Below are 26,686 nucleotides of genomic sequence, written 5' to 3' on the forward strand. Positions count from 1 at the left end.
CTTTTGTCCTTCTGCTTCTGACAGAAATGACCCCTCCACCTACTCGTAAGAAAAGCATGTGATCTAGACCCAGCCAGTCATAGCATGACATCTTCCTGACCACAGCAACTTTTGTGGAGCAGAGTGAGAAATCCCAGGGAAGTAAATCTGATCCCATCAGAGCTCATCCTGAGATCCTTGCTTGAAGGCTACAGAAGACAACTTACTGTCTTTTCCCCGGGTGTTCACAAAAAGAGAACAGAATCTGGGTGCTGCTGATGGGCCCCATTGCCACTGCATGGACATAGCTGGCCTGAGGGCCCAATACAGAGGAAGTTCACAGAGACATGGCAAGAGATAAGTCCCCTAATGACACCCTCTAAGCACCATGATCCAGTAGTACCTGAACCGGGGCTAGATCTTTGCCTCTATTCTTTTCCATAATGTACATCCACCAACCTGAGTTCGGGAGGTATACAAGAAAGAGATATCCAAAATAAGTAAATAAGATTAATACCACACAGTGTTGCAGAAGTATCATGAACTTACTTGAGGTCTGAAATGAAGGTAGGTGCAATTGGCTGGGGAAAAAAATCCTTATAATAGCTAACTCTGCTGTAGTGTTTGATACGTGCCAGGCATGATTCTAATCTGTCTATGTGTTGTTTTGTTTTTTAACATTTTCTTTATTTATTTGAGAGAGAAAGTGACAGAGTGAGCAAGAACACAAGTAAGGGGATGATGAGCAGGGAGCCCAATGTGGGGCTGAATCCCAGGATTCTGGGATCACAACACAAGCTCAAGGCAGATGCTTCACCAACTGAGCCACCCAGGCACCCTGTCTTCTACATATTTTAACTTGCTAATTCATCAAACAATGCATGATTAGGGATTACTACCACTACCATTTTAGAAACAAGGAAGCTGAAGCACAAAGAGATTAAAGATTATGCCCAAGATCACCCAGCTGACAAGTGGTTAGGCCAGGACTCACACCCAGGCACCCTAGATCCAGATTCTGGTCAGCCTCCTGTTGCAGTGCTCAAAAGCACCAGAAACACACAGAGACCTACAAGGAAGCAAAAAGTTTCTGAAGGAGTTGGAAATCATTTTTGGGTTGTTTTTTTTTTTTTTTAGGATTTGATTTATTTATTCATGAGAGGCACACAGAGAGACAGAGGGAGGCAGAGATACAGGCAGAGGGAGAAGCAGACAACATGCAGGGAGCCTGATATGGGACTCAATCCTGGGACTCCGGGATCACACTCTGAGCCAAAGGCAGATGCTTAACCACTGAGTCACCCAGACATCCTGACTTTTGAATTTTTTTTTAATCATCTTGTTAAAAAAACACTATTTGAAAAAATGAGGGAGAGGGACACCTGGTGGCATAGTCAGAGGAATGACTGGCTCCTGGTTTCAGCTCAGGTCAGAATCTCCAGGTCCTGAAATCAAGCCCATCTCAGGCAACAGGCTCAGCACAAAGTCAGCTTGGGACTCTCTCTCCCTCTTCCTCTACCCTGCCCCCCTTCACTTGTGTGCTCTCTCTCTCTCTCTCTCTCAAATAAATAAATAAATAAATATTTTTTAAAAGTTAGGAAAAGTGGGTGCCCAGGTGGCTTAGTCAGTGAAGATCTGCCTTCAGCTCAGGTCATGATTCCAGGGTTCTGGGATCCGGTCCTGCATTGGGTTTCTTGCTCAGTGGGGAGTCTGCTTTGCCCTCTACCCCTCCACCCTGCTCCTTCTCTATCTCTTTCTCTTATGAATCAGTTGAAAAAAAAACTTTAAAAAAATAAATATAAAGTATAAAAATATAACAATTCAAGGCAAGAACATATAAACTGATGGGTGCATCCATGGTATCTATTTTGGCATCCCAAAAATATTTGGGACCAAATATTTTTTTTGTTTTTTTAAAAAATATATTTATTTATTTATTCATGAGAGATACATAAAGAGAGGCAGAGACATAGGCAGAGGGAGAATCAGGCTCCCTGAGGGGAGTCCAATGCAGGACTCCATCTCAGGACCCCGGGATCACGAACTGACCAAAGGCAGATGCTCAACCACTGAGCCACCCAGGTTCACTTGTTTTCATTTGACAGGGGAGCAGGTTGAGGCTGGAGAGAGGTGGCCACTATGTCAAGGTGACCCTGGGTACTAGGAAAACTCCAGACCATGTTCAGCTACCACCCATGGAGAATTTAAGTGTAACCTGATGCCTCTACTCTGGACAAGTTGAAGGTGGATTTTCATTATGCCCCACATGACCCTCACTTCTGCAGGCTCCTTGAAGCTACCCCCTGCTGTCAGCCTCCCCTGAGGCTCCTTCTGTGCTCTCTTCTCCCTGCCTCCCTCCTGCCTGCTGCACTCAGCCAGGGCCTCCACCCTCCTCCAGCTGGTACTGGCTGGGTGCAGCCTCGATGCCCAGCTGTTCAGCTCACACCCTCCGTCCGTCTTTGGCGAACAACAACCCCACCCACCCTTGCTTTCTTAAGCCCCCTGTCCACCACATCCGCATTCCCCTGACCTTGCCAGGGCCCTTGGCCAGTTCCTGACCCTGGTAGGCAGAATATGTGCATTTGGTCTGGCTGTGCAAATTCCTGCCCCAGGGTGGGTGTCTGTGTGTCTTGCTGTGACCTTCAGGGGTCATAACCCCCATTGCCCAGATCATGGTCTTATGACCTTGGAATATCCCTGCTTAGGTAGCCTTATGCATGGTGCTCTGGGTGTGTGTGTGTGTGTTTGCGTGTGGTGGGCTTTCAAAGCCCTGTGTGTCCAACTCCAGTCCACATGTGGGAACCAGGTCCCCTGTGTGAAATTTAGGTGTGAGCTTTGAGGTCCAAATCAGTGTCTGTGTGTCTGCGTGTGCACGCGCATACTCATGCTTGAACTCTCCAGATTCATACATACCTGTGAAGGTCTGTGCTGTGATGATTTCTGAAGCTGCTAACCCATGGAGATGCAGGTGAATTTCAGCTTAAATTGCTCTCCACATCAGTTCCTAAGTTTGGAACACTGGCTGTGCCTCTAGGTTTGCCCATGACCTTGTGTGGCCACATGCGCATTTGGCTGAGATGTTCTGACTCTAGAGCCAAGACTGTGTGTCATACATACCGAGTGCCCACATCCACTTGATGGTCTGTGACAGCTTGGTGACCTTGAATGGCTGGTTCCAAGTGGCCATCTTCCTGGTCCCGGTCTCCACTTCTCACCTCAGGGGACTTCCTGGCTTCTGAACCTTTCCCAACTATGTGCTCTCCCAGAATCCCGTAGTACACAGGAAAGGGCCAAGGGCAGGGGGACAGTCCTGGAGCAAAGCAGCAGCACTTGTAAAGGCCAACAGAAGGCAGGGCTAAAAAATTCAAGGACAGGGATGTCTTCAGAGGTTGGAGGAAAGCACAAATGAAAAATACATCGTATGGGCAGAGTGCACGCAAAGGTGTGGGACCCAGGGAAAAGCCTCTGTCCGCAGGCATCCTCCTCTGCCCTTCTCCCAGCGGTCCAGGACGACACTGACAAGATCCTGGGAGGCGAAGAGTGTGAGCCCCACTTGGCAAGTGGCCCTATTTGAGCGTGGACGGTTCAACTGCGGTGCTTCCCTCATCTCTGAGCACTGGGTGCTGTCTGCAGCCCACTGCCAAACCCGGTATGAAGGCAGGGCTCAAAGTCCTCAGGGGCACCAAGGGTCTAGAGATCAGAGAATCTCGGATTGTGAGGAGGAAAGAGCCGGAGCCTAGGGGCTGAGTTCCAGGTGGCCGCACCTCCTTGGTCCCGAGAGGCCAGAGGCGACCACTACTACTGGCTTCAGCGCCCCGGGCAGGGGCAGAATGGCATCTCCAGATTCCCAAAGGGTGGGGGACCCCAGCATGCCCACTCTTTGATCTCTGTGCCTCCTCCTCGCTCCACCTGCGATAATCATCACCTGCCCGCACAGCTTCATGAGAGCGCGCCTGGGCGAGCACAATCTGCGCAAGCGCGATGGTCCCGAGCAGTTGAGGACCTTGGCTCGCATCATCCCACACCCGCTCTATGAAGCACACAGCCATCGCCACGACGTCATGTTGCTACGTCTAACCCGGCCCGCGCGCCTCTCCCGGCAAGTGCGCCCCGTGGCGCTGCCCACGCGTTGCCCCCAACCGGCCGAGGCCTGCGTGGTGTCCGGCTGGGGGCTGGTGTCTGATCACAAGCCTGGGACCAAAGGGAGCACAGACTCACAAGGTGCGTGACAGGAGGGGCTGGGTGTCAGGCCTCCAGGGACCCTAGCCGTCCAGGGCTCTTGGGCGAGGCAGGCAAGGGCCTGAAAATACAGATTCACTCAAGTCCACTGTCCTCCCCAGTGAGTCTCCCAGATACCCTGCATTGTGCCAACATCAGTGTTATCCCGGCTGCCTCTTGTAACAAGGACTACCCAGGGCGCCTGGTGGCCTCTATGCTGTGTGCAGGAGCAGAGGGTGGAGGCACCGAGTCCTGTGAGGTCAGAGCCACGGGGTAGGGGAAATGGTTTGGGAGTTGGGATGGGGTAAGGTTGTGCTTGCTTTGGGCCACAGAAGATGTAGACATAGGTTTGGGGATGGAGAAGAAAGAGCGGTTAGAATGGGGCCAGGGGGAGGCTGAAGATGAGGTTGAGTTGGGTTTGGGGTGGATGATGTGCTGTTCCGTTTGCAACATCCTGAGCTTGAGTTAGGGATAGGAATGGGCTTGGTTTGATTTTTTTTTTTTTTAAGATTTATTTGTTTTCAGGAGAGAGAGAGCAGAAGGTGAGGAGGGGGCAGAGAGAGAGAGGGAGAGAGAGAGAATGTCAAGCAGACTCTCTGCTGAGAAGCATGGAGCCTGGAGCCTGGAGCATGATGTGGGGCTCCATCCCAGGACCCCAAGCCAAAGTCAAGATCTGACGCTAATCAACTGTGCCACCCCGCGCCCTGGTTTGATTTTTTTTTTAATTTCATTTATTCATGAGAGACAGAGAGAGAGGCAGAGACACACGCAGAGGGAGAAGCAGACTCCGTGCAGGGAGCCTGATGTGGGACTGGATCCTGGGTCTCCGGGATCACGCCCTGGGCTGAAGGCGGCACTAAACCGCCGAGCCACCTAGGCTGCCCAAACCCTCAACCCCCTGGTTTGATTTTAAATGGAAAATATGTTGGGTGAAATTGGGGACAGGGTACATTTTGTCTAGGATGTGACAGACATGATGACTGGGATTGGTTGTGTTGCCAGTGAGGATAGGCGTAGGTCTGGTTTGACTCTGAATGGGGAAGATGTAGGGGCTGGCCTGGGTCGGGGTTACACGGGGAGGACTGAACATGGGTGGGCCGAGTTGTATTGATTGTGTTGGCACGGGGTTGGGTTGGATTGGTGTGCCTTACATTGGGTTATATTGAGTTGGGGTGGGGTGGGATGGCATGCAGTGGGGTGGGGTGGGGTGGGATTGGAGTTTGACCGAGATGGTCAATGGTGATTAGGATAAGGATGGGGACACTGGATCCAGAAGTTTCCCATTCAAACTCTCCCTTCTCCACACAGGGTGACTCCGGGGGACCCCTGGTCTGTAGGGGAGTCCTGCAGGGCATTGTGTCCTGGGGTGACGTCCCCTGTGACACTACCACCAAGCCTGGGGTCTATACCAAAGTCTGCAGCTACTTGGAGTGGATCAAGGAATCCATGAAGAGGAACTAACTATTTGGGCCTGACACTGTGTCTCTGGCTGAGCACAAGCTCCCACAGCTGGCCAACAACCCCATCCTGACCTGGGACAGAAGGGACAGAATCAAGCCATCCCTCAAGACCTCATTTGTCCAAGGCCCACATGTTAGGGCTTGTCCCGTCTTAGGCCAGAGCCGGTGCTCAAGGTCACCTGTTGAAACACTGAGATAACAAGAGTGCTGATGCAAGTTTCTCTGTAGGAGTTTCTGTGACTTTCTCCTGGCGATGAAGGGAAGTGGGAACCAGACACTGGGAGCGGACCCAGAGCCTCTGTACCTTGTTCCTTTTCACCCACTGCCCCGATGCCTCGGTGAAGAGAAGTGGCTTGAAGGAGGGCTCCCTCCATTCACATATGCATAGGATCAGCTGTGTAACCTTTAGGAAAAGACCCAATGCCCCTCAGCTCTGATTTCCCCATCATAAAACACAGCTCATCAAATTGCTTACCTCACGGGGTTGTAAGGGATCAAATGAGGAAGTTCCCATGAACTGATTCAAATAGTGCCTGGCCCTGGGCAAATATATCTCTGGACCCCAGTGAAAGGACCCAGCACACTCTAGATGATCAAGAATGACTTCATTTTCTTCGATATTTAGCTGTGGGCTTCCTGGTGGCCAGGCAAAAGGGCCAGTGCTCTCCTCCCCTTAGACACACAGCAGAGGCTGGGTTACCCTGTGGCCTACTTTAATTTTACAGAAGAGCCAAGGGAATGTGCCTTTGAATTTAACATTGAGGCTGCAGATTTCTGGTTCCCGATTCTCCACAGAGATCACCCCAAAAGGTGATTTTCAAGGTCGCTGATAGTTGAACTACATCAACCTGGCTCCTGTGACCTAAATATTTTGAATCAGTCTCTGTGGAGGGGACGCTCTTGACCATAGAAGGCAGACAGTCTGGTATTCGTGGAACTTTGGAGGATATAACCTTGAGCATCCAGATCTGGGGAGCATGGAGTGGGGGGCAGGGCGTAATGGGATTCCAACATTGCCTGGGGGCAAAAAGAACTCTGGATTTTGAAATGTGAGGGAACTTATTCAGGGAGACCACTGAAACTTCATCGTTCTGGATCTGGGGGCACTAGGATTGTGGTGGTAGGTACCCTAAGAAATTATCTGGAGAGAAACAACAGGAAGGGACCTAGATCCTGAGTCAGGCAGTGCAAGAACCAGGGTGTTCTGAGAGCTGAGCCTTACATTTCAGAGGCGGCAGAAGCTGGGAATCTACACTCTGGCTCCAAGCGGTGCGGGGAGAAGGGATTCAGAGCCCCACTGCTGGTGTTTGAAGATATACCGGGTTTTCGGGTGTGTGACTTTACTTGGGGTTCCGGTATGCAGGGCTTTGTATTGGAGGTCAGAGATTCCTCCACGCTCTGTTTCTTGTCCCCCTCACTCACACCCTCCACATCCTCTCACTGGCTCTGTCTCCAAGAGCAGGGGCCCAGGAGCTCCAGGCCCTGCCCTGTCTGGCCTCAGGCCCCAGGAATGCTTCCAGGATAATCAGACCCTGCAGAACAACAGGTGCGCACTCTCCCGCCCCTTGCATAGCACTGGGGTAGGAGTAGGTGTCCAGTCCCCAGGCAGCAGGGGCAGGGCCTTGGCCAGCATCTGGGTGCCAGCAGGGCAGGGGCGGAGCCCCAGGGTGGGGCGGGGCGGGGCGGGGGGGGGGGGAGATGAGGGATTTAAAACACTCCTTGGGGAGGCTTCCAAGCTCCCAGCTCACCACCAGCCTGCCCGTGGTCACCATGTGGTTCCTGGTTCTGTGCCTTGCCCTGTCCCTGGCGGGGACTGGTGAGACAGTGGGGATGATGTGGGAGGGGGAATGGGCCTGACTCTCATGCTCCCTCACCTCCCCACGACCTCTTCTCCTCCCACAGTCCACCCCAGACCCAGGTCCCAGGCTCTTTCCCAGGCCCTTAAAGTCCTACCCCAGCCTGTCCTCGTTGTCACAGTCCTCACTCTTGCCCTAAGTCCCTGCTCCCTCCCAGGAACCCCCAGAACTATCTCCTCTTCTTCACTCAGACCCTGCTCTGAGCCACTTGACCAAAGGGGCAGAGCCTGGGCCACCTCTGTCTCCCTCTTTGGGGGGCTCCAACTCTTCCAAGGAGTGCACCCAGTCCCGATCACCCCCTCTCACCTTCTAGTTCTCTATGGCTCTGGCACCTGAGTCTGCAAATCCTTTGGCATCCTGGTGACTTTTCCCACCCAGCTGTCAGCTCTCAACTAGGTCTTCCACTGCCTGGCATCTGCTTCCCTTGAAATCTTCCCAGGACCCCCAAATCCCACCAGACACCTATGCTTCTCCCCACACAGACTTGCTGGCCCCTGACTCCAGGTGGGGCCCCCGTCCTGGTATGAGGATTCTACAAATGTCTCTTCCTTTCCCAAGTCTTACCCCTGAACCCTGATCCAGCATCGCCCCCTCTTCTCCCTGAGGAACAACACCGGAACCCCAAACTACGGATTCCTTTCCTTGTAGAATTTCCTTCCTCCCCCAGGATCCAGGCTTCCCTAAGTGAATCCCTCCAGTTTGGCGCTGGTTTTCTGGACTTCCCTCCAGGAACCCAAATACCTTCAGAGCCCAGCTGGCCTGCCCCACTCCCCCACCCGGACTCCAGCACATGACTCTCAAACCCCACATCAAGTGTGTCCTCCCTGCATTCCCACAGCTGCTTGGCCCCAATATGCCTCCATCTTCATTCCTGTCCAGACTACCCCCCCGCAGAGAACCCCAGATCCTTCCACTACCCTCAGACCCTGAACCTCATCTGCATGACAATCACCCAATCCAGAAGAACTACCATCTGGCTCTGTCTCCCCCTGAGCCCCCTCCCAGTCCTGGCCCCAACCCCAGTTCCAGGGACCCACCCCTCTCACAAAGCCATTCCTGTTCAAGGCCCAAGCCCCCAAGGGATCTTCTCCCTGCCCCAATCAAAGGACCAAAGCCAGACAGACTCCTTAGCCCAGATGCTATTCTTGACCTCTCAGACCTCCTTCCCTGCATCTTCCAGAACCCCCAAAGCCCAACATGACCCTAACTAATCCCTCAGCCTGGGATTCTTGGAACCCCCAAAATCTTTCTACCCAGCTCTTGAGCCACTGTCTCGGAGCACACATTCTCTGTTTCTAGCTTCCTTTTTCCCCTCTCAGAACTCACAATTATCTGCTCCCCAGCCCAAGACCCCAAATCTCCCCCACATTGCCCAATCCCTACACCACATGCTGCTCCAGATGCTGCCTTCTTGTCTCCTGCTTGATCCTTGTGGTTGGCTCTGTTCTCAGCATCCTCTCCCCACCCAGGACCCACCACCCACCCACAACCCCAGGGATGGCTCTAGAATTCCAGAACCTTCCCAAAATCCCTGCCCTCTCCCCAGAACCCTGTCCTGCTCCCCTGCCCCAACATCCCTCCAACCGCATGCACAGCACAGCTGCCTCTCCTAGCCCTGGCCCCCCGGGCCCCACTGACACCCCACCTGCCCTGACCCAGCACCCCCTGCAGGTGCCGCACCCCCTGTTCAGTCCCGGATCATAGGCGGCTGGGATTGTACGAAGAATTCTCAACCGTGGCAGGCAGCTCTGTACCATTACAGCAAGTTCCAGTGTGGGGGTGTCCTGGTGCACCCAGAGTGGGTGCTCACCGCTGCCCACTGCATAAACGAGTAAGTGGGGGCAGGGCATTGCGGATGACGGGGTATCCACTCTGGCACTGCCCCTGGGTTAGCCTCAGGGGAGGCTGGGGAACTGAGGGAAACAAAGGTGGTCCTCCTCTAGGTCCCATGGAGAGTGGCAGGGACGACCCCAGGGAAGCCCTCCCAGACAGCCTGTGTCTCTCTGTCTCTCCTTACAACTATCTTCCTGTGTCTCCCCGCCCTGTCTCTCTGTGTCTCTCAGCACCTGGTGCTGTCGGTGTCTGACTGTGACTCTTCTCTATCTCCCACTCTCTCCTGTTCTGGTATCTGTGTGTGTCCCTGTGTCTGTCCTCCTCTGGGTCTCTCTGCTGCATGCCTGTCACTGTATGTCGCACTCTTCATCTCTCTGCCCCATCTCTCTCCTTGGGTCTCTGCCCCATTGCTGCTGAACACCCCCCAGGACGGGAGTGCGAGGGACCCCCAGAGAACAGGAAGGGACTATCCGGACATGTGTGTGTATGACAAGGATGCCCTCCAGGGGTACACACGGAGGGCTGTTTCTGCTGGTGCCCTGTTGGGGCTCCGAAGGAAGGAGGAGGAGAAGGGAAGGAGGAAGGTAGGCAGGGGGTGGAGGAAGGGGGAGAAGGTCCAGGGAGGGACGGGACCGACCTTGGGCTGGTGGCCAGGCCACCCGCTGCTGGGAACCAGCCCCACAGCCCCTGCTGCAGCTGAGCCAGTCCCAGGCCCCCCCTCCTCCCGCGTCTCCCCCTCTGCTCTTTCTCTTCCTCACACTGCCTGTAGTCTTCACTCTCTCCCTTTGTGCTCTCTCTTTTCACCCTCCTCGTCTTCCTCTCTGGCTGACCTGTCACGTCCTTCTGTCTCACTTATGGTTTTTCCTCGTAGCTCTTTTCCTTCTCAACTGTCTCTCTCTCCCCATTTCTCCACGTGTCTGTCTGTCTTCGGGACCCTCCTCCAGCTCCCTGGTCTCTTCTCCCTATCCTGCCTCTCTATCCTCATTCCTTGGGGCCCCCTCTCTCCTCAGCAATTACCAGCTCTGGCTGGGTCGCTACAACCTGTTCGAGCATGAAGACACGGCCCAGTTTGTCCAGATCAGGGAGAGCTTCCCTCACCCTGAATTCAACCTGAGTTTCCTGAAGAACCATACCCGCCTCCCAGAAGAGGACTACAGCCATGACATCATGCTGCTGCGCCTCGCAGAGCCCGCTCAGATTACGGATGCTGTGAGGGTCCTGGACCTGCCCACCCAGGAACCCCAAGTGGGGAGCACCTGCTGTGCCTCTGGCTGGGGCAGCATCGAACCCGATAAGTGTATGCCAGGGCCAGACCCTGCAGCCTTTAGTCCAGACATTTGGCTGTCGGGAGGAGGGGGCTGGGGTCTGGACTCTGGACCTGAAGGAGGACGGGCTGAGGAGTCACCTGGGGTCTGGCCACCGCCCTTTTTCTCTCTGGTCTGTAGTCATATATACAGATGATCTCCAGTGTGTGGACCTCCAACTCCTGTCCAATGATGTATGTGGCAATACCTACACCGGGTCACATGCGTTGAGCCCGACCCTGCGCTGGGGCAGTGATGCAAGAAGGTTCAGACTTAGAGGTTGTGAGGTGCCCACGTTTTACTGTGGTGGAGAAGTCAGGGAGGGCGAGGGGGGAGGAAATCTTATCGCACGCCACGCCTTTCTGGGGGAGAGGCCGGTTCTCAAGCGGGGCGTAGCTACATTAAATGCTGGAACGCACGCATAGTGTCCCACCGGGGGTGTGACTGGATCTCCTGGGCAGGACTCGCCCTCAGAGAGCGAGGGGTTCCCAACCTGGAGGGCACCTTCGGGGCATGGCCTGAGAGGGCTAGGTTAGGCACCCAAGGAATGGCCCTAGCTAGGTCCGGACACCGGGCGGGCTGAGTGCCGAAACCCCACGGGAGGGGGCGGTGTCACACTGCAGGGGTGGGGGCAGCTCAGGCTTCAGTGGGCGGGAACAGAGCTGCAAAGGGTAGGCCCCAGCTCGAGGGGTGGGCTTTCCTCGGAAGGCAAGGCAGGTTCTTTGGGAGTGGGGCGTCGAAGGGAGGTCTCATCTCGGCACGTGGCCACGATGAGGGGGCGGGCCCGCTATCCTGACTGAGGTCACCGGCAGCATCCTGAGAAGCTCGGGTGCGCCTGCTTAGAGAGTCGCGGAGGTGACTGCGTGGGGCTGCTGCACCGTGTGCTTGCGGTCCGCGGTGGACGGCTGTTCGGACTCGCGTCTCTGGCTCTTCTGCTGCGAGGCCCACCGACGATAGCTCACCCGCCGCTCCTTGAAGGCCGTCCCTTGGCTCCACATGCCCAAGTGGTTGAAGTAGTTCAGAGCTCCTGGGGGCCGGGGGGCTAGTGGGCGTGGAACTCCGAGCGCCGCCCTAGGCCCCGCCTCTTCCCACGAGGCCGCCTCCCCTCGCTCGGGCCAGCCCTCTCCTGGTCCCTTGCCCTGCCTCGAGTTCTCCCTGGCCCCGCCTCTTCCTCCCGAGTCCCCCCCCCTCCACCCCGCCCCCCCCCCCCGCCCCACAGACCCACAGCATCAAGGCACCAGCGCCCCAGCACAGATAGGTGGTCACCAGGTAGGACACCTGTGGCCTCGGCCTCGGTTATTGGCCCCTTCTGATAATTACGTCTTTTTCGCCCTTCCCTACATTGCCTACTTTCTGAACAGTGCGAGCCTGCTTCAGCCAAATAAGCTAAGACTCCATCTGCTTTGTTTCTGGCAAACTGTGTATCTTTCACACATAACCAGAAACCTACCCAGATTGTAAAAGCTTAGTCATATATACAGAATAGCAAGATTCCTGTGGGGTTCAATCACAGAATCCCGGTAGAGAGCTGCTCATGACATATCCTTGCCTTCTGGGGCCACAAAAAGAGTCATATGACTCTGGCTGTGCCAATTTCAGTGCCCCACAACCCAGGCCACGGTGACTGGCCCAAAGATGGGTACATGAGCAAAGCCAACCAGTCAGGCTCTGCCCTGGGACTTTTTCTAACTGAAGCGGCTAAGGGCTTTTTTCCCCTAGTCTATAGGATTGTGAGCCTGTGCCTGAGCCCTGGACCCAGTTTGAAGCGGGCAGCAGATCTGATAGATTAAAACTAAGAAAGGAACACAGACAAGAGTAGAGGAGAAAGAGTTGAGATGACATTCAAGTCATCCCAGAGACTAACCCATCTTGTGGTTTGGTCAGAAGTAGACATTTGTGGCATAAGCCTTAATGCCCATCCCCACTCACACCTCATCAGTGCATTGCATTGCTCTGGCCACTATATTGGGTTTGGGGTACTCGTGGGACCCGATCATACAAGACTTCTGCCAGAACCTTTTGTGTTCTTTTTCCTGCCTGACCTGAGGCCCACATTGTTAGCAGTTCTGCCAGTTGTTTGTCTGTCTGCTCTCAGATCTATTCCCCACCCTCGCCTGTTCTGTATTGCAAGGACTACATTTCTGAGCCTCCTTTGCTCACTAGCTTAGCAGTATGCTTGGCTAATGGGCAGCACCAGCAGAAGACTGGCTCTGGAAGAAGAGGACAAGCCAGGGCCTTTATTTCCCTCTCACTAATGCCACCACCACCACCACCACCACCTCAGCTGGTGTCTTTAGCAGTAGCCACATTTTTTTTTCTGTGACTCTAGCCACCTCTAAGCAAATCCTACATGAGTCTATGCCTTCCAGATGGCTCCAGCTTCCGGGCTCTGCTAATACCACCACCTCCCTTTGTTCTGTCTCTATCTTTACTACCCTCTGAAGCATCTAGAATGATTTCTTTTTTAAAAAAAATTTTAAGATTTTATTTATTTATTCATTAGAGACACACAGAGAGAGGGGTGGGGCAGAGACACAGGCAGAGGGAGAAGTAGGCTCCACGCAGGGAGCCCGATGCGGGACTCGATCCCGGGACCCCAGGATCATGTCCTGAGCTGAAGGTAGACGCCCAACCACTGAGTCACCCTGGCATCCCTAGAATGATGTATTTTCTTAACTAGATCCTGACTTACTACTATGTGGAATGAAGCCAAATCAATTAGTCAAGAAACAGACAATAATGTCTGATGCTATTACTTGGCTCTTGAATTCAGCCCTGCCTGAAAGCATTCCTACTTTCACCCTTTTCCATTTAGGTGAGACCATAAATTTCTTCACTCAAGCCATTTCAGGTTAGATTTCCTATTATTTATGATCTAAAGACTCCTGACTAATTCAAACCCTTTCCATAAGTTGGCAAGGAGCACAGGATTCAATGCTGCCTGCATACCATACTCTAGAATCACAATCAAACCCTAACACACACACACACACACACACGCAACCAGAATTGAATTTTCACCAAAAATCTAGAGGGACAAGAACTCCCCAATCCTGAAAAGTAATTGGTAAAGTCTCAGAGGCAAAGGTGGACAAATTAGAACATAAAAATTCCAAATTTCTACACCTTAAGAAAACCCCTCATAACCTATATGTTATGTTTCTATGCCAGCCATAAACATTGTATGTTCTTAGCCTTGAATAAATGATTTACTTTTAAAAAGAGAATTGTAATACTGTCTTGTGTGTTTTTTAAGTGTCAAGCATATACAGTATCTATAGAGACATAGCTATATGTATGGGTGTATATGTATGTGTTTGTAGATGTTTATAAAGCCATATTGTGTATAGACATAGCTATTTTCTCAGATGTGCAGAAAATAAGACTAGAAGAATACACAGGAGCTAAAAGATGTCTTAGTAGCATCAGTTGTCCCCAGGAAGGGGAATGAGTGGGATGGTGGACAGAAATGCTAGAGGGAAACTTGCACTTGTTCACATGTTGAACCATATACATATAGTGTCTGTTCAAATAAAAGTAACTTAAATTTTAAAATCACACAAAGTTACCATTTTAGAGCAAAGGGGAAATGAAATGAACATTCACTACTCTCTCTGTCTTCCCAGCACCTCTAAACACTAGTCCACATTTGGAATATTTTCCCCAACACAGGCATCCACAGTTTCCAGGAAGGAAACCAGCCTCCCATACAGTTAAGACCTCAGCACATGACCAGACTCTACCAATAAAGAGCCATACTACACTTGGAATCCGCCTCCAATAGTAGGCATGGACCCTATTCTGCTAGGTGTGGCCACAGCTACCTCCAGGGTCCCAGGGCACCAGAGAAAGGGGTTCCCCAGTAGAGTCCAGGCCCCAGAGATGGGGGTGCACAGGGCAAGCGGCAGTGTCACACCCAACCAGCCAGTCCTCCAGGGGCTTTTTGGGCATGATCCTGATCACTTGTCCCTGGGAGCCCAATTCTCTGGCCTTCCACAGATTCTGCAAACTCCCCCAACATCCTGTATAAATCTATTTTCTACTTAAACTAGCTTTAATTGGTTTGTTGCTTGTCATGAGAATCCTGACTCCTCTAGGGAGTGTATATCAACGCCGTACAAAGTCTCCCCAAGCTCTTCTGAAGCACTGCTATTCTGCTCTTGGGAATACCCCCAGGGTAATTGTGCTCCAAAACAGTATCATAAATATGGGAGGAAGTTCTGAACTGTTGTTTTTTGCCCACCTTCCATATCCATTCCCACTCTTCTGGCAATAGCAACTTAACTTTGTTCAGAGGAACTCTCTGCCCACCTTTTGTCCTTCTGCTTCTGACAGAAATGACCCCTCCACCTACTCGTAAGAAAAGCATGTGATCTAGACCCAGCCAGTCATAGCATGACATCTTCCTGACCACAGCAACTTTTGTGGAGCAGAGTGAGAAATCCCAGGGAAGTAAATCTGATCCCATCAGAGCTCATCCTGAGATCCTTGCTTGAAGGCTACAGAAGACAACTTACTGTCTTTTCCCCGGGTGTTCACAAAAAGAGAACAGAATCTGGGTGCTGCTGATGGGCCCCATTGCCACTGCATGGACATAGCTGGCCTGAGGGCCCAATACAGAGGAAGTTCACAGAGACATGGCAAGAGATAAGTCCCCTAATGACACCCTCTAAGCACCATGATCCAGTAGTACCTGAACCGGGGCTAGATCTTTGCCTCTATTCTTTTCCATAATGTACATCCACCAACCTGAGTTCGGGAGGTATACAAGAAAGAGATATCCAAAATAAGTAAATAAGATTAATACCACACAGTGTTGCAGAAGTATCATGAACTTACTTGAGGTCTGAAATGAAGGTAGGTGCAATTGGCTGGGGAAAAAAATCCTTATAATAGCTAACTCTGCTGTAGTGTTTGATACGTGCCAGGCATGATTCTAATCTGTCTATGTGTTGTTTTGTTTTTTAACATTTTCTTTATTTATTTGAGAGAGAAAGTGACAGAGTGAGCAAGAACACAAGTAAGGGGATGATGAGCAGGGAGCCCAATGTGGGGCTGAATCCCAGGATTCTGGGATCACAACACAAGCTCAAGGCAGATGCTTCACCAACTGAGCCACCCAGGCACCCTGTCTTCTACATATTTTAACTTGCTAATTCATCAAACAATGCATGATTAGGGATTACTACCACTACCATTTTAGAAACAAGGAAGCTGAAGCACAAAGAGATTAAAGATTATGCCCAAGATCACCCAGCTGACAAGTGGTTAGGCCAGGACTCACACCCAGGCACCCTAGATCCAGATTCTGGTCAGCCTCCTGTTGCAGTGCTCAAAAGCACCAGAAACACACAGAGACCTACAAGGAAGCAAAAAGTTTCTGAAGGAGTTGGAAATCATTTTTGGGTTGTTTTTTTTTTTTTTTAGGATTTGATTTATTTATTCATGAGAGGCACACAGAGAGACAGAGGGAGGCAGAGATACAGGCAGAGGGAGAAGCAGACAACATGCAGGGAGCCTGATATGGGACTCAATCCTGGGACTCCGGGATCACACTCTGAGCCAAAGGCAGATGCTTAACCACTGAGTCACCCAGACATCCTGACTTTTGAATTTTTTTTTAATCATCTTGTTAAAAAAACACTGTTTGAAAAAATGAGGGAGAGGGACACCTGGTGGCATAGTCAGAGGAATGACTGGCTCCTGGTTTCAGCTCAGGTCAGAATCTCCAGGTCCTGAAATCAAGCCCATCTCAGGCAACAGGCTCAGCACAAAGTCAGCTTGGGACTCTCTCTCCCTCTTCCTCTACCCTGCCCCCCTTCACTTGTGTGCTCTCTCTCTCTCTCTCTCTCTCTCAAATAAATAAATAAATAAATATTTTTTAAAAGTTAGGAAAAGTGGGTGCCCAGGTGGCTTAGTCAGTGAAGATCTGCCTTCAGCTCAGGTCATGATTCCAGGGTTCTGGGATCCGGTCCTGCATTGGGTTTCTTGCTCAGTGGGGAGTCTGCTTTGCCCTCTACCCCTCCACCCTGCTCCTTCTCTATCTCTTTCTCTTATGAATCAGTTGAAAAAAAAACTTTAAAAAAATAAATATAAAGTATAAAAATATAACAATTCAAGGCAAGAACATATAAACTGATGGGTGCATCCATGGTATCTATTTTGGCATCCCAAAAATATTTGGGACCAAATATTTTTTTTGTTTTTTTAAAAAATATATTTATTTATTTATTCATGAGAGATACATAAAGAGAGGCAGAGACATAGGCAGAGGGAGAATCAGGCTCCCTGAGGGGAGTCCAATGCAGGACTCCATCTCAGGACCCCGGGATCACGAACTGACCAAAGGCAGATGCTCAACCACTGAGCCACCCAGGTTCACTTGTTTTCATTTGACAGGGGAGCAGGTTGAGGCTGGAGAGAGGTGGCCACTATGTCAAGGTGACCCTGGGTACTAGGAAAACTCCAGACCATGTTCAGCTACCACCCATGGAGAATTTAAGTGTAACCTGATGCCTCTACTCTGGACAAGTTGAAGGTGGATTTTCATTATGCCCCACATGACCCTCACTTCTGCAGGCTCCTTGAAGCTACCCCCTGCTGTCAGCCTCCCCTGAGGCTCCTTCTGTGCTCTCTTCTCCCTGCCTCCCTCCTGCCTGCTGCACTCAGCCAGGGCCTCCACCCTCCTCCAGCTGGTACTGGCTGGGTGCAGCCTCGATGCCCAGCTGTTCAGCTCACACCCTCCGTCCGTCTTTGGCGAACAACAACCCCACCCACCCTTGCTTTCTTAAGCCCCCTGTCCACCACATCCGCATTCCCCTGACCTTGCCAGGGCCCTTGGCCAGTTCCTGACCCTGGTAGGCAGAATATGTGCATTTGGTCTGGCTGTGCAAATTCCTGCCCCAGGGTGGGTGTCTGTGTGTCTTGCTGTGACCTTCAGGGGTCATAACCCCCATTGCCCAGTAGTGGATCATGGTCTTATGACCTTGGAATATCCCTGCTTAGGTAGCCTTATGCATGGTGCTCTGGGTGTGTGTGTGTGTGTTTGCGTGTGGTGGGCTTTCAAAGCCCTGTGTGTCCAACTCCAGTCCACATGTGGGAACCAGGTCCCCTGTGTGAAATTTAGGTGTGAGCTTTGAGGTCCAAATCAGTGTCTGTGTGTCTGCGTGTGCACGCGCATACCCATGCTTGAACTCTCCAGATTCATACATACCTGTGAAGGTCTGTGCTGTGATGATTTCTGAAGCTGCTAACCCATGGAGATGCAGGTGAATTTCAGCTTAAATTGCTCTCCACATCAGTTCCTAAGTTTGGAACACTGGCTGTGCCTCTAGGTTTGCCCATGACCTTGTGTGGCCACATGCGCATTTGGCTGAGATGTTCTGACTCTAGAGCCAAGACTGTGTGTCATACATACCGAGTGCCCACATCCACTTGATGGTCTGTGACAGCTTGGTGACCTTGAATGGCTGGTTCCAAGTGGCCATCTTCCTGGTCCCGGTCTCCACTTCTCACCTCAGGGGACTTCCTGGCTTCTGAACCTTTCCCACCTATGTGCTCTCCCAGAATCCCGTAGTACACAGGAAAGGGCCAAGGGCAGGGGGACAGTCCTGGAGCAAAGCAGCAGCACTTGTAAAGGCCAACAGAAGGCAGGGCTAAAAAATTCAAGGACAGGGATGTCTTCAGAGGTTGGAGGAAAGCACAAATGAAAAATACATCGTATGGGCAGAGTGCACGCAAAGGTGTGGGACCCAGGGAAAAGCCTCTGTCCGCAGGCATCCTCCTCTGCCCTTCTCCCAGCGGTCCAGGACGACACTGACAAGATCCTGGGAGGCGAAGAGTGTGAGCCCCACTTGGCAAGTGGCCCTATTTGAGCGTGGACGGTTCAACTGCGGTGCTTCCCTCATCTCTGAGCACTGGGTGCTGTCTGCAGCCCACTGCCAAACCCGGTATGAAGGCAGGGCTCAAAGTCCTCAGGGGCACCAAGGGTCTAGAGATCAGAGAATCTCGGATTGTGAGGAGGAAAGAGCCGGAGCCTAGGGGCTGAGTTCCAGGTGGCCGCACCTCCTTGGTCCCGAGAGGCCAGAGGTGACCACTACTACTGGCTTCAGCGCCCCGGGCAGGGGCGGAATGGCATCTCCAGATTCCCAAAGGGTGGGGGACCCCAGCATGCCCACTCTTTGATCTCTGTGCCTCCTCCTCGCTCCACCTGCGATAATCATCACCTGCCCGCACAGCTTCATGAGAGCGCGCCTGGGCGAGCACAATCTGCGCAAGCGCGATGGTCCCGAGCAGTTGAGGACCTTGGCTCGCATCATCCCACACCCGCTCTATGAAGCACACAGCCATCGCCACGACGTCATGTTGCTACGTCTAACCCGGCCCGCGCGCCTCTCCCGGCAAGTGCGCCCCGTGGCGCTGCCCACGCGTTGCCCCCAACCGGCCGAGGCCTGCGTGGTGTCCGGCTGGGGGCTGGTGTCTGATCACAAGCCTGGGACCAAAGGGAGCACAGACTCACAAGGTGCGTGACAGGAGGGGCTGGGTGTCAGGCCTCCAGGGACCCTAGCCGTCCAGGGCTCTTGGGCGAGGCAGGCAAGGGCCTGAAAATACAGATTCACTCAAGTCCACTGTCCTCCCCAGTGAGTCTCCCAGATACCCTGCATTGTGCCAACATCAGTGTTATCCCGGCCGCCTCTTGTAACAAGGACTACCCAGGGCGCCTGGTGGCCTCTATGCTGTGTGCAGGAGCAGAGGGTGGAGGCACCGAGTCCTGTGAGGTCAGAGCCACGGGGTAGGGGAAATGGTTTGGGAGTTGGGATGGGGTAAGGTTGTGCTTGCTTTGGGCCACAGAAGATGTAGACATAGGTTTGGGGATGGAGAAGAAAGAGCGGTTAGAATGGGGCCAGGGGGAGGCTGAAGATGAGGTGGAGTTGGGTTTGGGGTGGATGATGTGCTGTTCCGTTTGCAACATCCTGAGCTTGAGTTAGGGATAGGAATGGGCTTGGTTTGATTTTTTTTTTTTTTTAAGATTTATTTGTTTTCAGGAGAGAGAGAGCAGAAGGTGAGGAGGGGGCAGAGAGAGAGAGGGAGAGAGAGAGAATGACAAGCAGACTCTCTGCTGAAAGCATGGAGCCTGGAGCCTGGAGCATGATGTGGGGCTCCATCCCAGGACCCCAAGCCAAAGTCAAGATCTGACGCTAATCAACTGTGCCACCCCGCGCCCTGGTTTGATTTTTTTTTTAATTTCATTTATTCATGAGAGACAGAGAGAGAGGCAGAGACACACGCAGAGGGAGAAGCAGACTCCGTGCAGGGAGCCTGATGTGGGACTGGATCCTGGGTCTCCGGGATCACGCCCTGGGCTGAAGGCGGCACTAAACCGCCGAGCCACCTAGGCTGCCCAAACCCTCAACCCCCTGGTTTGATTTTAAATGGAAAATATGTTGGGTGAAATTGGGGACAGGGTACATTTTGTCTAGGATGTGACAGACATGATGACTGGGATTGGTTGTGTTGCCAGTGAGGATAGGCGTAGGTCTGGTTTGACTCTGAATGGGGAAGATGTAGGGGCTGGCCTGGGTCGGGGTTACACGGGGAGGACTGAACATGGGTGGGCCGAGTTGTATTGATTGTGTTGGCACGGGGTTGGGTTGGATTGGTGTGCCTTACATTGGGTTATATTGAGTTGGGGTGGGGTGGGATGGCATGCAGTGGGGTGGGGTGGGGTGGGATTGGAGTTTGACCGAGATGGTCAATGGTGATTAGGATAAGGATGGGGACACTGGATCCAGAAGTTTCCCATTCAAACTCTCCCTTCTCCACACAGGGTGACTCCGGGGGGCCCCTGGTCTGTAGGGGAGTCCTGCAGGGCATTGTGTCCTGGGGTGACGTCCCCTGTGACACTACCACCAAGCCTGGGGTCTATACCAAAGTCTGCAGCTACTTGGAGTGGATCAAGGAAACCATGAAGAGGAACTAACTATTTGGGCCTGACACTGTGTCTCTGGCTGAGCACAAGCTCCCACAGCTGGCCAACAACCCCATCCTGACCTGGGACAGAAGGGACAGAATCAAGCCATCCCTCAAGACCTCATTTGTCCAAGGCCCACATGTTAGGGCTTGTCCCGTCTTAGGCCAGAGCCGGTGCTCAAGGTCACCTGTTGAAACACTGAGATAACAAGAGTGCTGATGCAAGTTTCTCTGTAGGAGTTTCTGTGACTTTCTCCTGGCGATGAAGGGAAGTGGGAACCAGACACTGGGAGCAGGACCCAGAACCTCTGTACCTTGTTCCTTTTCACCCACTGCCCCGATGCCTCGGTGAAGAGAAGTGGCTTGAAGGAGGGCTCCCTCCATTCACATATGCATAGGATCAGCTGTGTAATCTTTAGGAAAAGACCCAATGCCCCTCAGCTCTGATTTCCCCATCATAAAACACAGCTCATCAAATTGCTTACCTCACGGGGTTGTAAGGGATCAAATGAGGAAGTTCCCATGAACTGATTCAAATAGTGCCTGGCCCTGGGCAAATATATCTCTGGACCCCAGTGAAAGGACCCAGCACACTCTAGATGATCAAGAATGACTTCATTTTCTTCGATATTTAGCTATGGGCTTCCTGGTGGCCAGGCAAAAGGGCCAGTGCTCTCCTCCCCTTAGACACACAGCAGAGGCTGGGTTACCCTGTGGCCTACTTTAATTTTACAGAAGAGCCAAGGGAATGTGCCTTTGAATTTAACATTGAGGCTGCAGATTTCTGGTTCCCGATTCTCCACAGAGATCACCCCAAAAGGTGATTTTCAAGGTCGCTGATAGTTGAACTACATCAACCTGGCTCCTGTGACCTAAATATTTTGAATCAGTCTCTGTGGAGGGGACGCTCTTGACCATAGAAGGCAGACAGTCTGGTATTCGTGGAACTTTGGAGGATATAACCTTGAGCATCCAGATCTGGGGAGCATGGAGTGGGGGGCAGGGCGTAATGGGATTCCAACATTGCCTGGGGGCAAAAAGAACTCTGGATTTTGAAATGTGAGGGAACTTATTCAGGGAGACCACTGAAACTTCATCGTTCTGGATCTGGGGGCACTAGGATTGTGGTGGTAGGTACCCTAAGAAATTATCTGGAGAGAAACAACAGGAAGGGACCTAGATCCTGAGTCAGGCAGTGCAAGAACCAGGGTGTTCTGAGAGCTGAGCCTTACATTTCAGAGGCGGCAGAAGCTGGGAATCTACACTCTGGCTCCAAGCGGTGCGGGGAGAAGGGATTCAGAGCCCCACTGCTGGTGTTTGAAGATATACCAGGTTTTCGGGTGTGTGACTTTACTTGGGGTTCCGGTATGCAGGGCTTTGTATTGGAGGTCAGAGATTCCTCCACGCTCTGTTTCTTGTCCCCCTCACTCACACCCTCCACATCCTCTCACTGGCTCTGTCTCCAAGAGCAGGGGCCCAGGAGCTCCAGGCCCTGCCCTGTCTGGCCTCAGGCCCCAGGAATGCTTCCAGGATAATCAGACCCTGCAGAACAACAGGTGCGCACTCTCCCGCCCCTTGCATAGCACTGGGGTAGGAGTAGGTGTCCAGTCCCCAGGCAGCAGGGGCAGGGCCTTGGCCAGCATCTGGGTGCCAGCAGGGCAGGGGCGGAGCCCCAGGGTGGGGCGGGGCGGGGCGGGGCGGGGGGGGGGGGAGATGAGGGATTTAAAACACTCCTTGGGGAGGCTTCCAAGCTCCCAGCTCACCACCAGCCTGCCCGTGGTCACCATGTGGTTCCTGGTTCTATGCCTTGCCCTGTCCCTGGCGGGGACTGGTGAGACAGTGGGGATGATGTGGGAGGGGGAATGGGCCTGACTCTCATGCTCCCTCACCTCCCCACGACCTCTTCTCCTCCCACAGTCCACCCCAGACCCAGGTCCCAGGCTCTTTCCCAGGCCCTTAAAGTCCTACCCCAGCCTGTCCTCGTTGTCACAGTCCTCACTCTTGCCCTAAGTCCCTGCTCCCTCCCAGGAACCCCCAGAACTATCTCCTCTTCCTCACTCAGACCCTGCTCTGAGCCACTTGACCAAAGGGGCAGAGCCTGGGCCACCTCTGTCTCCCTCTTTGGGGGGCTCCAACTCTTCCAAGGAGTGCACCCAGTCCCGATCACCCCCTCTCACCTTCTAGTTCTCTATGGCTCTGGCACCTGAGTCTGCAAATCCTTTGGCACCCTGGTGACTTTTCCCACCCAGCTGTCAGCTCTCAACTAGGTCTTCCACTGCCTGGCATCTGCTTCCCTTGAAATCTTCCCAGGACCCCCAAATCCCACCAGACACCTATGCTTCTCCCCACACAGACTTGCTGGCCCCTGACTCCAGGTGGGGCCCCCGTCCTGGTATGAGGATTCTACAAATGTCTCTTCCTTTCCCAAGTCTTACCCCTGAACCCTGATCCAGCATCGCCCCCTCTTCTCCCTGAGGAACAACACCGGAACCCCAAACTACGGATTCCTTTCCTTGTAGAATTTCCTTCCTCCCCAGGATCCAGGCTTCCCTAAGTGAATCCCTCCAGTTTGGCGCTGGTTTTCTGGACTTCCCTCCAGGAACCCAAATACCTTCAGAGCCCAGCTGGCCTGCCCCACTCCCCCACCCGGACTCCAGCACATGACTCTCAAACCCCACATCAAGTGTGTCCTCCCTGCATTCCCACAGCTGCTTGGCCCCAATATGCCTCCATCTTCATTCCTGTCCAGACTACCCCCCCGCAGAGAACCCCAGATCCTTCCACTACCCTCAGACCCTGAACCTCATCTGCATGACAATCACCCAATCCAGAAGAACTACCATCTGGCTCTGTCTCCCCCTGAGCCCCCTCCCAGTCCTGGCCCCAACCCCAGTTCCAGGGACCCACCCCTCTCACAAAGCCATTCCTGTTCAAGGCCCAAGCCCCCAAGGGATCTTCTCCCTGCCCCAATCAAAGGACCAAAGCCAGACAGACTCCTTAGCCCAGATGCTATTCTTGACCTCTCAGACCTCCTTCCCTGCATCTTCCAGAACCCCCAAAGCCCAACATGACCCTAACTAATCCCTCAGCCTGGGATTCTTGGAACCCCCAAAATCTTTCTACCCAGCTCTTGAGCCACTGTCTCGGAGCACACATTCTCTGTTTCTAGCTTCCTTTTTCCCCTCTCAGAACTCACAATTTTCTGCTCCCCAGCCCAAGACCCCAAATCTCCCCCACATTGCCCAATCCCTACACCACATGCTGCTCCAGATGCTGCCTTCTTGTCTCCTGCTTGATCCTTGTGGTTGGCTCTGTTCTCAGCATCCTCTCCCCACCCAGGACCCACCACCAACCCACAACCCCAGGGATGGCTCTAGAATTCCAGAACCTTCCCAAAATCCCTGCCCTCTCCCCAGAACCCTGTCCTGCTCCCCTGCCCCAACATCCCTCCAACCGCATGCACAGCACAGCTGCCTCTCCTAGCCCTGGCCCCCTGGGCCCCACTGCCACCCCACCTGCCCTGACCCAGCACCCCCTGCAGGTGCCGCACCCCCTGTTCAGTCCCGGATCATAGGCGGCTGGGATTGTACGAAGAATTCTCAACCGTGGCAGGCAGCTCTGTACCATTACAGCAAGTTCCAGTGTGGGGGTGTCCTGGTGCACCCAGAGTGGGTGCTCACCGCTGCCCACTGCATAAACGAGTAAGTGAGGGCAGGGCATTGCGGACGACGGGGTATCCACTCTGGCACTGTCCCTGGGTTAGCCTCAGGGGGAGGCTGGGGAACTGAGGGAAACAAAGGTGGTCCTCCTCTAGGTCCCATGGAGAGTGGCAGGGACGACCCCAGGGAAGCCCTCCCAGACAGCCTGTGTCTCTCTGTCTCTCCTTACAACTATCTTCCTGTGTCTCCCCGCCCTGTCTCTCTGTGTCTCTCAGCACCTGGTGCTGTCGGTGTCTGACTGTGACTTATCTCTATCTCCTACTCTCTCCTGTTCTGGTATCTGTGTGTGTCCCTGTGTCTGTCCTCCTCTGGGTCTCTCTGCTGCATGCCTGTCACTGTATGTCGCACTCTTCATCTCTCTGCCCCATCTCTCTCCTTGGGTCTCTGCCCCATTGCTGCTGAACACCCCCCAGGACGGGAGTGCGAGGGACCCCCAGAGAACAGGAAGGGACTATCCGGACATGTGTGTGTATGACAAGGATGCCCTCCAGGGGTACACACGGAGGGCTGTTTCTGCTGGTGCCCTGTTGGGGCTCCGAAGGAAGGAGGAGGAGAAGGGAAGGAGGAAGGTAGGCAGGGGGTGGAGGAAGGGGGAGAAGGTCCAGGGAGGGACGGGACCGACCTTGGGCTGGTGGCCAGGCCACCCGCTGCTGGGAACCAGCCCCACAGCCCCTGCTGCAGCTGAGCCAGTCCCAGGCCCCCCCTCCTCCCGCGTCTCCCCCTCTGCTCTTTCTCTTCCTCACACTGCCTGTAGTCTTCACTCTCTCCCTTTGTGCTCTCTCTTTTCACCCTCCTCGTCTTCCTCTCTGGCTGACCTGTCACGTCCTTCTGTCTCACTTATGGTTTTTCCTCGTAGCTCTTTTCCTTCTCAACTGTCTCTCTCTCCCCATTTCTCCACGTGTCTGTCTGTCTTCGGGACCCTCCTCCAGCTCCCTGGTCTCTTCTCCCTATCCTGCCTCTCTATCCTCATTCCTTGGGGCCCCCTCTCTCCTCAGCAATTACCAGCTCTGGCTGGGTCGCTACAACCTGTTCGAGCATGAAGACACGGCCCAGTTTGTCCAGGTCAGAGAGAGCTTCCCTCACCCTGAATTTAACCTGAGTCTCCTGAAGAACCATACCCGCCTCCCAGAAGAGGACTACAGCCATGACATCATGCTGCTGCGCCTCGCAGAGCCCGCTCAGATTACGGATGCTGTGAGGGTCCTGGACCTGCCCACCCAGGAACCCCAAGTGGGGAGCACCTGCTATGCCTCTGGCTGGGGCAGCATCGAACCCGATAAGTGTATGCCAGGGCCAGACCCTGCAGCCTTTAGTCCAGACATTTGGCTGTCGGGAGGAGGGGGCTGGGGTCTGGACTCTGGACCTGAGGGAGGATGGGCTGAGGAGTCACCTGGGGTCTGGCCACCGCCCTTTTTCTCTCTGGTCTGTAGTCATATACCCAGATGATCTCCAGTGTGTGGACCTCGAACTCCTGTCCAATGATATATGTGCCAATGCCCACTCCCAGAAGGTTACAGAGTTCATGCTGTGTGCTGGACACCTGGAGGGCGGCAAGGATACCTGTGTGGTGAGCCAGCCTGTCCTCCTCCCCCACCCCCAGGCATCATGGAATTGGGGGAGGGGACTTAGGGCCAGACTGCCTACTGCAGTCTCCATTGCTTCCCAACACCAGCTCCCCCAAGGGAGCCTCTGGGCCCTCCCCCTGCCCCTTTTCCTCCCATACCCTCATCCTGATATCACACCAATCTCCCTCCACATCAGAGTCCATCCCTTCCTCCTTCACTTATTTACTGTCTAGTCAGAGAAAGCTGTTTGGGAGAGGTGACATCAGAGATGAGCCCTGAAGGTCAGAGGGTCAGGTGGATGGATCCCCCTCCTCTTCCTAACTGACTTGTCTGATGGGACTATTCTCCTGGACCCCGTGCTGTGTGCAAAAACTGGACCCTGAAGTCCCATCCCCATTGGCCAAGCCTCGAACCCGGAGGCTGTCCTCTCTGGTGGAATCCCACCTGCCCTCTGGAGAGAACTGTGTCCTTTCTGGGAGCTGGGGAGTCACACTCTGCCTCTGTGAGCCAGCTGTTAGAGCTGGTGCTGTTAGAGCTGGTGCTTAGGCTGACCTTTCCTTTCCTCCCCCCCTTGTTTTGCAGGGTGACTCAGGGGGCCCACTGATCTGCGATGGTGTGCTTCAAGGAATTACATCCTGGGGCCACGTCCCATGTGGCAGTCCCAATATGCCTGCGGTCTACACCAAAGTGATTTCACACCTGGAGTGGATCAAGGAGACCATGACAGCCAACCCCTGAATGCAACCATCATGTACCTACCCCCAGTAAAATCAAATACGCATC

At 53.4% G+C, this 26,686-nt stretch overlaps 3 protein-coding genes across 3 annotated transcripts; all 3 read left to right on the top strand.

Annotated features, from left to right (window-relative positions):
- The first annotated feature begins 3,899 nt into the window (after positions 1 to 3,899).
- LOC119875999 (kallikrein-15-like) lies at positions 3,900 to 5,884 on the top strand. Its single transcript, XM_038528054.1, has 3 exons — positions 3,900 to 4,200; positions 4,320 to 4,456; positions 5,506 to 5,884. The coding sequence occupies exons 1-3, from the start codon at positions 3,921 to 3,923 to the stop codon at positions 5,656 to 5,658; spliced, it is 570 nt and encodes a 189-aa protein (XP_038383982.1). The 5' UTR covers positions 3,900 to 3,920; the 3' UTR covers positions 5,659 to 5,884.
- A 1,475-nt stretch (positions 5,885 to 7,359) lies between these two features.
- Positions 7,360 to 20,855, top strand: LOC119870314 (kallikrein-15-like). The gene is made up of 5 exons (XM_038528056.1): positions 7,360 to 7,473; positions 9,185 to 9,344; positions 10,357 to 10,643; positions 19,291 to 19,427; positions 20,477 to 20,855. The coding sequence occupies exons 1-5, from the start codon at positions 7,428 to 7,430 to the stop codon at positions 20,627 to 20,629; spliced, it is 783 nt and encodes a 260-aa protein (XP_038383984.1). The 5' UTR covers positions 7,360 to 7,427; the 3' UTR covers positions 20,630 to 20,855.
- A 1,545-nt stretch (positions 20,856 to 22,400) lies between these two features.
- KLK1 (kallikrein 1) lies at positions 22,401 to 26,686 on the top strand. Its single transcript, NM_001003262.1, is given in 5 exon segments — positions 22,401 to 22,450; positions 24,161 to 24,320; positions 25,334 to 25,620; positions 25,769 to 25,905; positions 26,486 to 26,686. Coding segments are annotated over 5 exon segments (786 nt in total). The 5' UTR covers positions 22,401 to 22,404; the 3' UTR covers positions 26,642 to 26,686.

The sequence above is a fragment of the Canis lupus genome, chromosome 1 (assembly GCF_011100685.1).
Source record: "Canis lupus familiaris isolate Mischka breed German Shepherd chromosome 1, alternate assembly UU_Cfam_GSD_1.0, whole genome shotgun sequence".
In the NCBI taxonomy this organism is placed as follows: domain Eukaryota; kingdom Metazoa; phylum Chordata; class Mammalia; order Carnivora; family Canidae; genus Canis; species Canis lupus.

What these genes read in the sequence shown, in the direction of transcription:
- LOC119870314 (XM_038528056.1), top strand. Translation starts at nt 7,428, where the DNA reads ATGTGGTTCCTGGTTCTGTGCCTTGCCCTGTCCCTGGCGGGGACTG. An exon ending in GCTGCCCACTGCATAAACGA is followed by an intron (nt 9,345 to 10,356) that starts GTAAGTGGGGGC and finishes CTCTCTCCTCAG; the next exon opens with CAATTACCAGCTCTGGCTGG. An exon ending in CAGCATCGAACCCGATAAGT is followed by an intron (nt 10,644 to 19,290) that starts GTATGCCAGGGC and finishes TGTCCTCCCCAG; the next exon opens with TGAGTCTCCCAGATACCCTG.
- LOC119875999 (XM_038528054.1), top strand. Translation starts at nt 3,921, where the DNA reads ATGAGAGCGCGCCTGGGCGAGCACAATCTGCGCAAGCGCGATGGTCCC. An exon ending in AGGGAGCACAGACTCACAAG is followed by an intron (nt 4,201 to 4,319) that starts GTGCGTGACAGG and finishes TGTCCTCCCCAG; the next exon opens with TGAGTCTCCCAGATACCCTG. An exon ending in GAGGCACCGAGTCCTGTGAG is followed by an intron (nt 4,457 to 5,505) that starts GTCAGAGCCACG and finishes TTCTCCACACAG; the next exon opens with GGTGACTCCGGGGGACCCCT.